Source organism: Eulemur rufifrons, chromosome 30 (genome assembly GCF_041146395.1).
Source record: "Eulemur rufifrons isolate Redbay chromosome 30, OSU_ERuf_1, whole genome shotgun sequence".
Taxonomy (NCBI): domain Eukaryota; kingdom Metazoa; phylum Chordata; class Mammalia; order Primates; family Lemuridae; genus Eulemur; species Eulemur rufifrons.
In genome coordinates this window covers 96307793-96320627 of record NC_091012.1, presented here as the reverse complement: position 1 = coordinate 96320627, position 12835 = coordinate 96307793, and the positions used below count along the sequence as shown (strand labels likewise).

Genomic DNA, 12835 nt, shown 5'->3' with positions numbered 1-12835 from the left:
CAGCATCCCAAAACCTGCGTGGGTCACAAGAAGAAACCCCAAAAGCAAAAACCGGAGTGCAGCAGCAGCAGCAGCCTCCCTGGGCAGATGTACTCAAACTGAAAGTGGCCATAGATGGCAGAAGAGGGAAGTGGGAAAACAAGGTTGAAAACTCATAGGAGTTTTCCTTGGCCAAAAGGATTTTCAAGTTAAACAGCAACCCCCACCCCCCACCCCTCTGCCCACCCCCTGATCCCCATTCACATGCTCAGGCCCCATACCCCAACTCCGGAATTGATGATGACTACTTGGCTAGGTTTCCATTCACAGCAGTGGAGGAGTAGCTGGTGGGGAGAGAGGCACCTTGCTTGGCCCTCTCCTTTGACAGGTCAAGGCTAGAAGGCCCATAGTGAGTGGGCATATTTTGGGGGGGCACAGGCTGGACCCTGGGCAGCTGAGGAATGCCATGGGTGATGCCGACAGGCTTGGCCTGGGGCAGAGGGCTGGAGCTGAAGCCTCCAGAACTGGAAGAGCAACTGGGCTCATCAACAGGCAGCAGCACATCTCCAGGCCTGGCTCTCATGCTCTGGGAGGCCCGTGGCTGGAGGTCATAGCATGGGCCCATGGGCAGGGGTAGGTGTGAAGGCCGAGCTAGCTGAGGCCCAGATTCCCTGGGTGCTTTTGGCTCTGGCCCTGGCAATGACAGTGACATTGACTTGGCCACAGAAGGTACACAACAGGTTGCCTGGCCATATGGAGACTGACTGGAAGGCCCATCCAACTGGCCAGGGCTTAACCAGGCAGGGCCTTGCCCCACTGGAAGAGGACAGGGGGCCCAGGCGGGCCAATTGTAGGCCCCTGGGGGTTCAGTATAGAGGGACAAGGGACTGTCTCGGCCCCATTCTCTTTCTTCCTCCTCTTCATCTTCTTCATCTGAATCTTCCTGCTGGGCCCGAAGCTCATCAGACTGCAGGTAGCCCTGCACCAAGTGGGAATTGGAGAGCTCCAGCTCCAGGGTCTCTGCAGTGTCAAGGGAGCGGCTCCTCCTATTGAGGGCCATGGCAGCAGGTGGAGGTCGAGGGTGCATGCCAGGGAGTCCCAAGTATCGAGGGAGGCTGCTCACACCCCAGGGTAGGCCTTGGTAGAATCGGCTGGGGTAGTTGTTGAAAGTATGTTTGTGGCAGTAGCCTAGCCCAAAGGCTTCCAAGGAGGCTGCAAGGTCTTCATCATTGTGGAACTCAGGATTCTCTTCACACTTGCCTTCCCCATCCCGTTCCACATCAGCGATGTCAAAAGTCACCATGGGGGGCAACTCAGGGAGGTTTTGAGTGAAGGAAGAGTCAGAGTCAGAGCTGCAGGACATGCTGGAGAAGAGGTTCCCATTGCTGGTGAACTCCACCAAGGCCTGTGAGAAACTCACAGTGGCATTTCCTTCCTTCTCAACCTCCTCTTCCTCTGGCTCCTCAGGAGGTGAGTAAGTAGGGTAGGCCCTCCTGGGAGATCCTCCAAAATTTGCTTCTTGCATGTCTGGCTCAAACATAGCATCACTCTGGAAAAGCTGCATCAGGCAGGTACTTTGATCTTTCTTGGAGCAGGTTCCCTCAAAACGCTTCTCCAGAGGACGGAAGTCTCTCCAGTCCGGTTCGCTGCTTGCAGTGGTGGGGAAAGCTGAGGTGGTTCCTCGGTGAAAAGTCTGAGAGGCCCCTGATGCCCCTGTCACAAGGCCCATCACTGATGGACCCAAGGGCCTCATCTGATACTCCAAGATGGGCTTCTCCTGCCGGATCTGGGCCTCTCGGACTTGAGCCTCTTGAGCACAAGACTCTTGGGCATGGGCTTCTCGGGTTTGGGACTCCCTAGCATGAGCTTCCCGAGTGTGGGCCTCTCTGGCATAGGCCTCCCTGGCATAAGCCTCTCGGGTATAGGACTCCCTGGTGTGGGCCTCCCTGGCATGAGCCTCTCGGGCACATGCCTCCCAAGCCTCAAGCTGCTCCCGCCGGAGCTCCCAATATAGCAACTGTTTCTGGATGGTCACTAGCCGTTCTTCCTCTGTCTCCATTGCCCCAGGTGGCCGGAAGGAAGAAAAGGGCTCAAAGTTCAAGAAGGGATCAAATATCTCAGAGCTGCGGCCATGGAGGTCATAAAGGCAGTCATCCCCAGGTGGGGAGTTCTCAAGACTATCATCTGGCTCATAAAACTCATATAGGGCATCTCCACTATAGCTGTCTCGGGGTAGGCAATCCCTGTGGACAAGTCCCAGGGTCTCACCTGAATCATCCTCAAATCCAGGTGTGGTGGAGTCGTAATAACCTTCATCACTATTGGGGGCAGACTCTTGCTGGTCACTCTGAGGAGTCAAAAGTTCCCCAGGGGCTAGGCCAGGATAAGACCGAACTGGGTCAAGGAGCATGCAGCCATGGTGGCCTGGGGATGTAGTGGGATGGTAGCCCACGTTCCGATTGGGCCTTGGGTACATTTGGGCACTTGCCCACATATATTCTAAGTCATCATCTTCTTCCTGCTCCTCTTTTACCTCCTCTTCTTCCTCCTCTAATTCCACCTCCTCTTCTTCTTCTTCTTCCTCCTCCTCATCATCTGGCAAGGCCATCTCCTCCCCACCTCCTTGGTAGGTCACCAGACAGGAACTTCGCTTGGTCCCATCTCGGTTGGCCCTCTGGCCCCCAGAGGCCATGCTGTCTGTCATACTGTCCATGTCCTGTTCTGCTATTATGTCACCACAACCTGTCAGTGAGTCAAAGCTTTTCAGGGATGTGACATCCCCAAACAGGAGGCTCAGCTGGTCCCCCACTGGGCCACTGGGGTGATTTACCTCTCCTGCCACTACCTTCTCCCCTATTTCTGGGCTACGGGACTCCTTTGGACTGCTGGCTTCAGGGGCAGGCTTGGGCTGCAGGAGTGCTGAGGCACAGGCCTCTGTGGGATTTTCTGGATCTTTACAGGCTATCTTCTCAGTAGCTGATGGAGAAGGCTCTGGTGCTGGAGAAACTTTTGGCCCAGGGGCATCTTGGGGTTTGGCATTTTCCTTTCTAGGGGATTGGAAGGTCTCCTCAGAGTGGGGCACCTGAGGAGCTGAGCTCACATGCTCACGAGGCCTGGCTCTGGACTCCTCAGGCCCCTTGGCCCCTGGATCAGTTTGCTCAGCCCCAACAACCTTGCTTTTCCGGTGACGGCGGATACTGCTAAAAAAGCCTTTTAGGCCTTTCTTTGGCTTGGGCACAGAGGGAAGCTTCTCAGTGCCAGCTTTCTCTGTGGCTCCAGCCACAGATGTCTTATATCTGGAGCCTGTCTCCAAGGCCCCGTGGGCACTCTGGGAGCTGGGAAATCGGCAGGGGGACTCAGGCAAATGTGGAGAGAAGCTGGCTCCTTCACTGACAACATCTTCAGGGCCATGGGCTGCTTCACTCAGGCCATCATGGGTCCTGCTCTTGCTGAGACCTTTCTTGGAGCTGCCTTTCCCAGAACCTTTACTTCGTCCCCCTCCAAAGAAACTAGGCAGAGTACAGATACCCTTCTTGCCACCAAAGAGTTTCATGGCTGTTTTCTTCAGCCTACCTGGGCCAGATGAGAACGGCTCTGGTGTTGGTCCTTCTGTTGCCTCAGGTGCCTTGTTTTTGGTTCCTTTTTCTGCCCCTTGGTCATGGGTATCTCCAGAGGCTGCGGCTCCCTTAACCTGAGTAGCTTCATCTTTTCGGGTCTCCATGATGATGGGGGCTACTCAGATACAGTCAGCTGGAAATGCAGCCTCAGGCTTGCAGGCACTTTTATAACATTATCAGTCAGGAAGCATCACAGTGGGGTCTGTAGGAGACAAGAGAGACAAAGACAGAGAGACAGATACTGGTGAGCAAGCATCCAGGCTAGGTTTGTTTTCACAGGTGTTGAGTGGAACTAGAGAGAAAGTAAGGGAAAATGTGGGGAAAACCTTAATCCACTCCATATGCTTGGCTTGCTGGGCCAGCCCCCTCTGGGCCCCAAGGCAGTGAAACCCTACGCTGAGCAACAGGCAGCCATCAGCCCCCACCTCCTTGCTGGGTCCACTCTCTTCAAGCCACCCTAAGCTCAGGGGAGCACTAGCCAGAGGGACCTGCAGATGTGCAAAAGGTCCAGTGGTGTTATTGGCTGCAGGAGTGATTATCAATTATCAAAGTGGGTGGGGATAGAGAAAAGCAGGAAAGGCAAGAGGGAGGTCAGCTCTAACAGCTAAGAATTTCTGAAATGCATCAGCCCACTGAGTCCTTGCTGGGTTCTACTGTATTCAGGCCTCGATTTCACATTACCCTGGGCTATCACTGACATTTTTCCTGGGGCTGGGAAGAGAAGTAGACCTGAAGTTTCACCTCCTGTCCACCGGCTTCTTAAATTGCCTACAGAACCAGGTTCAGACCTTCAGAATCTCAGAGTAGGAACCTCATGGAACTGCAGAGCAGGGCTGCAATCCAGGACTTGCTGAAGATGACGTCGGGGTCTTAGAAAAGGGACTCTCTGGGCTTCAGTATACATCATCCAAGAGGCCTATAAATACGTTTCCCTCATAAAGGTTATGTGAGGGGTGGGTCTAGGTGAGACTCTCTATTGACTGTCCTGCTGGAAAGAGATTTTAATGTGGCCCTCAGCAACTGGAACCCCCAAATTGTACTTTAGAACCACGATGCAGACTGTTTCTCCTCTATTCTCCTCCTCTTGTTATTTTGGCCCCCATCTAGCTCCCTATCTAGGAAGGGAACTCCTTGAAGGCCCTACATGATTCTTGGTCCTGGCCTGGGAGATAGGCTCTTAACAGCTATTTAAATAAATAAATCTGGTGTAAGCCACACCCTTCTGGTCTAGGCTCCCAATCATCCAAACACTCAAATGCCAACAGAAATGGACTAAGAAAAGCTAATCGCTACCCACCCCAACGCCCCTGCCTCACCCCAGATCTGGTGTATTCTAGTGACCTGTAGCTGGTTGACGGCTGGATCGGTGACCAGCCCACTCAAACCCAAAACCCCTTCATGGACAATGTGTCCCCTTTCTATACGGTAGACACCAGCAGATAGGTGATCTAGAGGAGAGAGGGGGAAGAGGAGGGAAGGAGAGAGGGAGAGGGAGGGGTGAGGCAAGCACCACTGCATCCTGCATTGGTCAGGGAGCAGCTAGCCAACACACCAGCCCTGCGATTGGTTGCCACAGTAATAAGACTCATGCATTCACCTGCAGTGGAAGACTGTGGACCAGCACTGGGAGTGGAGAGAGGCTGGCAGCTACACTCTAGCCTCTGACCTCATTAGAGGAGCCCCTCCTGGAGCCCCTAATCCTATCTTGCAAACACTAATTTTGTCCCTGGTACCTTGCTTGGCTTGACACTTCAATCATCAGTGAGATCCAAGCTTCCACCAAGAGCACTCTGCAGAACTGAATATTAAAACTGGAACAAGATAATGGCTGGTTATCCAGAAAAGTAAAGATGAGGGAAGTTGATATGATCCCCTCTCTGTGAGATCTGCATTATAATTTGCTCAAGTTAGGGGTTTTTCTGTGTGACATATTTTGACATCACACCGTTCAGACTCAGCCCTGCAACTGATAGTCCCACAATAGACAGCAGCACCTCCAACACCCAAACCCACACACACACACACACACACGCATGCACACACACAAAATCACCCAGAGTCTGATGAGAATAGGGGCCCTATTATCTATCTGAATGCCTCACTTTCCATAGCACAGATGTTTTAACCCCAGTCCTGAAATTACTGCCAGGGTTGTCATTACGATGTTGGAGATGGGGAAGTTGGGATGGCAGTGGTGGAGTTGTTTGTGAAATTGTATTCACCTCTATGGAATTCAGCACTGCAGGGCAGGTCAAGAAGGGGGAACCCCCAGCCCTTGCTTTTAGGGAGCTCCTAGGCTAACAGGGAGAGTCCTATATTTACAGTCTGAAGGTCCGACATGATGCAGGCCTTGAAGAATAGCCTGTTATTTCTTAAGCTGAGTGGTGGGGTATCATTCTTTATACCTTGTTAACATATCCCCAGATAAGTGTGAAAGACAGAAAAACACCCTCTGGGCTCTGAAAAGCTGCCTTGAGGAGGACACATTCAGTCTGGGCCTTGTCAGGCCATAGGGAATGGAAATGGCGATGAATTAGAGGAAGGGGTAGGTGAGGTTAGTAAGTATGGCTGGGCCTCAAGGAAGACCCAAGGGCAAATTGAAAAACTTTATGGGCCTAGACATCCTTGTGAATCAAAGGCTGACTTGTCCTGCTGGGTTTGGGACTACAGTTCCTGGGAACAGAGGGATTAGGCAAATTGAATCACAAAGATGGCTGGTTTCCAGAACCTTAATGCCCTAGCTGGAGGGCAGTCCGTTTGGGCTTTCTCTTGCCCTAGCTCCTGTGCTCCCTGGAGGTAGAGGCCAGCCCACCCACTGCTCTCTATATTGTCCCTCTCCCTGCCACAGGCAGCTGCAGTGTATTATAGAAGGAGCCATGGGCCACAGGGTTGGGGTCCAGACCTTGCCAGTCTCCCATCTGCCAAGGGACCCTGAACAGGCCAAAGTAGCCCACTGAGCTTTAGGTACTTGTGAGCTATTCTGAGATCAAAACAGCTCCTCTACCTATCCCCCTACCTCATCAGTCCAACTGCAGTGGTGTGAGGATTAGATGCAACAATAGGCACCAAAAAGCACTTTGTAAGCTGTAAAGTACAGTGCAAATGAGAAACATTGACATTACTGTTATTATTACTCCTTCCAGATCAGATCCCAGTTTCTTAGGAAGCAGCAGAGCATGTGTAAAAGGCTGCTCATTTGGGAATGCCGTTCGCTGTGGGGAGCTGAGGGACTAGCTGTCTTAGCCCATGCTGAGGGCTGAGGCGGAGCCAGGAGTGAGGGGATTTTAAAGACGTGTGGATCTATACAAAGTGCTCTGCTATAAGCAGTTTAAAAGCCCTCTGTGTGTGTGGTGGGCGTGGATGAAATAGGCAGGGTGGTATCCATGGGATGTAGCTTCTCTCCCCCTAGTTCAGGCCTTCCTCCTAACCAAGCCCAGGGTCATCTTTGTTGGCGAGGACCAGCTTTGAAACTGGACTGTCTCTCACCTCCCTGTCTTGTCCTTCCCAGAGCCATGTACCCCCATAGGCATTCATAATGTCTCTTCCTGTGTCCTCCAGGACACTGGGAAGGAGGGTAGCATGAGTCTCCTATAGCTGGCAGTCCCCTAGCCTAGCCCCACCTAGCTACCTCCACCCCAGGCCTCTTCTCCATACTCCTTGTTACTACGCCAGGTCCCAAAGTTATCCTTCCTCAATGGGCTATGCTGCCTTTACTTAGGACCACAAGTGTTCACCAAGTATAGGTAAGGCAGAAAGCAAAAGGGACGACAAGGAGTTAACTCTGCAGCTACCTTAGGCTGGAGCTGGTTTCTTTCAGGGTTGCTGCCAAGAAAGTGGAATTGTTAAATGCAGGGTCCCTTAACCCTCAGGTTTCCCAACCAGTGTGGCTGTCTAAGTTTCAGGCAGACTGGGGGGTAAGGGAACCTTCCCAAGCTACTCTGTTGTCCCCAGCAGGGGCCATTTGCTGCAGCTGCTGCTATCATGGTAGGGAGTAGGTTGTGGTAGAAATTAGTGGGGCAATCCCAGCTCCCAGGGCCAGCCTCAGGCCATTCTGGGACCAGTGGAAGGCTGGCTACAAGGGTAGAGCTGCTTCTTTCTCCCCACCACTCAAAAAACAGACAGGAGACCAGTCAGAAACCTTCCCTAGAGACACTTCTAGGGGAAGAGGAGATGGCTGGAGCCTGAGCCTTACACATTATGCTCTGGGGCCAACTCAGCTAACTTAGAAAAGGCTGAGTTCAGGAAAGAAAAAGAAGTGTGTGGATTTACACAGTAGTTCCAGTGGCATGGCCTTGACCAACCACAGAAGCCCGGGCTGTTCCAAGAAGTATTCCTGGAGGCAGGCCCAAACTGGGCCCACTTGCCCTTCTGTATGTTGTAGAGGGGGGCAGGTAAGGAAGAGTGGTGAAGATGGGGAGTCTACCCCTTTCCCACCCCAGAGAGCCAGCCATTTCTGCACTGGAATCAGCTCTTCCCAGCTGGGGGAAATCCGGCAAGTTATTTCATAGGTTTATACTTTAGTTTCCTCAACTGTAAAATGAGGCTCTTGAGAGTGTCTACCAAATAAAATGCATTAAATAGCAGAAGCCCAAAACATTATAGCAACTAACTTTTATTAATATTTTATTCAAACCATGGTTAGGCAACTTCTAGCAGTAAAACCACATCAATCAGGGTTGAGTAGGGTGCTCCCCAGGGCTCTATGGGTAAGTCACAAAATCGCCATATGCCTCAGTTCCCCAAAATGGTAAATGAAGGTGGCTGTGTGATCATCTCACAGGAAGTTTTATTTGTTCATTTTGCCAACTTTTGATATTCAGGGACCCAGAAGAGTCAGCTACTGGCTAACAGCTCTGAAGTATCTGGGAATTTCAACCAGCCAGGTTCTTTAGCCCAGGCCAGAAAGTCAAAAATTCAAACTCAGCTAAAAGTACTAACATCAAAGAAAATGCAAATAAACAGATATCCTTCACCCATTCAGGGCATTTCCCAGTTTACAAAGCACTCCACACTCCCTCAACCCTGATTTACCCTTCCCAGCAACACATGAATCAGGCCTGGTCGGGGATGGTAACTTCTTGTCACAGAGAATGAAACTGTGCCTAAGCTTGGGAAAAGACTTACCAAAAGTCACACAGTAGGATGGTGACAGACCCACACTAGCTCTCAGGCCTCTTGAGTCCCAGTTTCATGTCACTCTGCTGTACTGTGTGGGCTACCAATCAAAAGAGGAAGACTGAGCACAAGGACTGGCAAGGTTCCCCTCACACCTGCAAGGGTCATCATCTCCCCCTCTAATCTCACCCATGTCCTGGCCCAGCTGACCCTTCTCTGCAGCATTTCCAGTCCTCACTGGCTGCCACTGCCCCACCCAAAACATTCCAGAAAGTCTGCTGACTTTAGAACCCAGAGGCGGACAACCCAGCCTGTGGCTGCTCTCCTCATCAGCAACCCCACCACCGCTTTTCCCAAACTACAGAACATGTCCTTTTACTCCTCTTTTCCTTGGGAGGTAAGTTTGAGGTCCCAAAAAAGTTATAAACAGAAACCTACCAATGTGGACAAAGATGCAGAATTTGGACTAAAGAGAATGACCTCTGGGATGATCTGAAACTTGAATGATCCATTCTAAAGCCCATAGCGAAGGCCTGCTCTCAAAACTGTTTGTTCAGGGCCTGAAGGAAGGGCTGGCTGCCCAACTTGGTACCCTTTGATGGAACTGTAGAGGTGGCTGTCAAAGCCACCCCTCCCCTAAATTTCATCCTTCCTGCTGAGGGGCACCTCTTACCAACTCCAGATGCAACACAGACCTCAAACTGGGCCTTCTCTCCCCTTCCGTCCTCCCCCACTAGCCCTTCAATTGACTTGTTCACATACTTAGTTTTGTGTAATTCACTCTGGCAGACCTCAGTCTGGCCATTTGTCTCTCTCAAAGGGACCCTCCTTCATCTTACAGTCACTACATCTAGCACATAGCAGGAGCTCAAACAAGGCTGGTTCATTTTAATTCTAATTGAGCTGGAGTTTGTCCCAGGAATTGGAATGCCGGCTTCACCTCTTACAGGCTGTGTGGTTTGAGAAAGTGGCCTAACCTCTCTGAGACTCAAATGCCTTATCTGTGATATGAAGAAAATGCTACCTACCATGCAGAATTATGGTAAGGATTAGAGATGATTAATGTAAAGGCAAACTGATGATTAGGCAACAAACAGATATTCAATCAAGGGCTCTTGTGATGAGGCGCTTGCAGTCACCTTTTCCTCTCTAGCTCCTCAGCTGCCACCCCACATCCTCTGAAGATGACACAAACCTCTTAGCTGAACTCCCTCTAGTACTTCCCTGCCACAGTGCAAAAATCCCGCCTCCTGTCTCCCCCTTTCTGTCTCATCCTTCCTGTTCATCCTTGCCAGATTCATTTTCTTATGACCCTGATTTCAGCACATCACTCCTCTACTTACCAAATTATTCCACACTGCCTACAGGATTGGGGCCAAACCCCTTTGCCGGACCTTCAAGGCTTGCTCTCCCTGCATGCCCCTTGTAGATTTCTTAGCTCACTTCTCTGTCCCTTGGCTCCAGTCCCAAATACACAGGGGGTCCACTTGTCCCCTGGTTGCCCTGAGAGGCTGTGGGAGGGGTGGTCCTGTACTCAGTTTTCTAGCGGCTGCTGAGTCGGGAGACATGGCAGGGGGTACTGTATTGGCTTTGAGGGTCCTATGCCTTGCTGGGAGGCCTGGGTACCTACTGGTTGGGCCTAGTCCACCACTTCAGGACAGAGGTTCACTGTGGCCCAGCCTCACTCTTTGCACCACCCCCACTCCTTGCACCACCCCCGACATTTTATTATTTCAAAATGCACTAGGCCTGGTCTGTGAATATTTCCAATATATCCAGAAAGGAGGGGGCCCAGAACTGGCATGGCCCAGACCTCACTCCCCTGAAAAGAGCTGCAGCCCCCAGCAGAGAGGGCTGAGCTGATGAAGAGGGAGGGCTGAGATGTGCTGGCTAGGGACAGAGGGTTTGTATCTGCTTGGAAGCCCGGCAGGGAGGAAAAAAAACCTGTAGGAAATGAAAACAATGAAGGCTCTACAACAAGAAATGCAGATCAAATGCAGGGTCACAACTGCCACTGCAACACTAGTATCCCTGCCTCTGACCAAACCAACCCCCTTGGGCTATTTTCTCCCTTGTCCATTTTTCCCCTAATCTGAAAAAGAGACGTGGGGGGAGCGAAGTGCCCTTACTCGGCTGGCACCTTTGCAGTGGCTCTGGTTTCCCTGCCCGCCCTGCTGGAGATACACTTACACATGCACAGGTTTGAAAAATAAGACCAAGCAGAGGAGATGAAAGACTCTGAGATTATTTAATTCAGAGAACAGAAGTTGGGGGTGGAGGGAGAGTTTAATGCCTATGAAATCTCCAATGGATTGTTAAGCAGAAGGGCAATGGTGGCCAGCTGCTCCCAACTCCACCCTCCCAACACACACACACACACACACACACACACTCACATGCACACACACATGCAAGGTTTAACTGCAGCATGGGAGGCTCAGATTAGTTCTGAGCAAGAACTTTCAGGTAGTGAGATAGGTGACCCAGGAATGAGTGACACAGGAGGGCTATGAAATGCCTCCTCTTGAGGTCTAACCTTATCATCTAGTTTATCTGCCTGGACAGGATTGAGACAGGGAAATTGATGGAATTTATTATAACATTGGGCATTCCCTCTTCTAGCTTCAGGTAGCCTGTCTGTTAAGTGAGTGAGTTGGAAAACCTTTCTCCCTCTTCAGTTCTATAAGCAAGCCTGTAACCTGCCAGGATTGGTGCTATTTCCCAGTGGAGCAGAGTTGTTCCTCCATACACGCTTTCCAAGAGTGGAAATGTAACAGCTGTTGAGGAATTTTTAACACCTCCACTATACTAGGAGAGAATCATTAGACTGAACAACTTCTTCCAACTACCTCCCCTCCTTCTGAAACTTTCAGCCCCTGACAAGCTGCAGACCAAGACCAAAAGGCAAAAGAGACATGAAATGGGAGAGGAGCTCCCCAGATGGAGCCCCCATGTTAACTCAGCCCCCTTGCCTCTTGGGGAATGGGGGAGGTGAGATGAGGGTGGTGGTTAATGAGATCTACGTTGAGCAGAAGACGCTGGAGACCACGGGACCCAGAGGAAAAAGCCGTTGCACATTAGGCAACAGCCTAACCCTAAATAGCTGTGTGACCTTAAGCAAGCCCCTGTTGTTTTCCAGGGCTCAGGATTCCCATCTGTAAGCATAGGGGTCAAAACTGGTGCTTTCTGAAGGCCTATCCATCTGAGAGGAAGGGGTTCAGCAGAGGCCTAGGGGACACTTCTCAGCCCCCACCACATTGGTATTTAGGCCCACCTTCCCCCTCCTTCCTGCCCTTGCCCCTGCAAGACCAAAGGGATACTTGACATAGTGAAACTTCCCTCTGGAGATAGCCTGCCCCCAGCTCTATTTTCAGATCCAAAAGTGGCCTCTTACCCGTTACCCACTCGACTTGCAGCATGCTTCCAGTCCCTTTCTAAGATCCAATTCTAAAATTCTTTCCAAAACCTCGTTTCTATCATAGCATATTTATAGACAAAAAATACCAAAACCCCCAATTCCCCATTCTTTGATACCTCTCTTCCCCCAAAAGGATCAGATCCCCAGCCCACAGCCTGGCATTTGGGAACCCCTATGACTGGGCCCCAGGCTCTTCTCTACCTCTAAGCCATACCATCTCACACAGAATAGACTAAGTCACCTCATTTACTCTATCTGCCACCCCCTCCCCTCCCATTCCTAAATTTGCTTACCCTTTGCCTACCAAACCTCTCTACTTTCTGGAAGCTTCCCAGGATGATCCCCTGCTTATAAAGATCTTTCATCTCTCTCTGTGCAGTTTGCCTCTAGGCTCATGAGTCAGCAACCAAAGGTATGCATAGTCTGGGGTCTGAGCAGTAGAGATCCTGACCTTGTTGTTGAGGGGATACATCATGATTTATTTTTTTCTTGTAGTTGCAATCCATCCCCCTTCTATATCCTCATTAGGCATACTCAATAAATATCTGAGCCTTGAGTACCATTTCTCTAGTCATTTTCATATGGATCAGGACAAGTATAAGTTGGAAAGCTAAGAAAGGTCTTCTCGAAAGCTCAACAAAGATAAGTCCTTCAGGAGCAATCATTAACTGCTCTGCACCACTAGGCTTTGAGAGGATTGTGGCTG

General features: G+C 50.8%; 1 protein-coding gene across 1 annotated transcript; it reads right to left on the bottom strand.

Moving 5' to 3' along the window:
• Positions 1–283: 283 nt before the first annotated feature.
• AMER1 (APC membrane recruitment protein 1) lies at positions 284–3700 on the bottom strand. The gene has a single exon (XM_069464451.1). The coding sequence runs from the start codon at positions 3698–3700 to the stop codon at positions 284–286; it is 3417 nt and encodes a 1138-aa protein (XP_069320552.1).
• Positions 3701–12835: the final 9135 nt, after the last annotated feature.

Coding starts and splice junctions, on each gene's coding strand:
- AMER1 (XM_069464451.1), bottom strand. CDS start 3,700: ATGGAGACCCGAAAAGATGAAGCTACTCAGGTTAAGGGAGCCGCAGCC.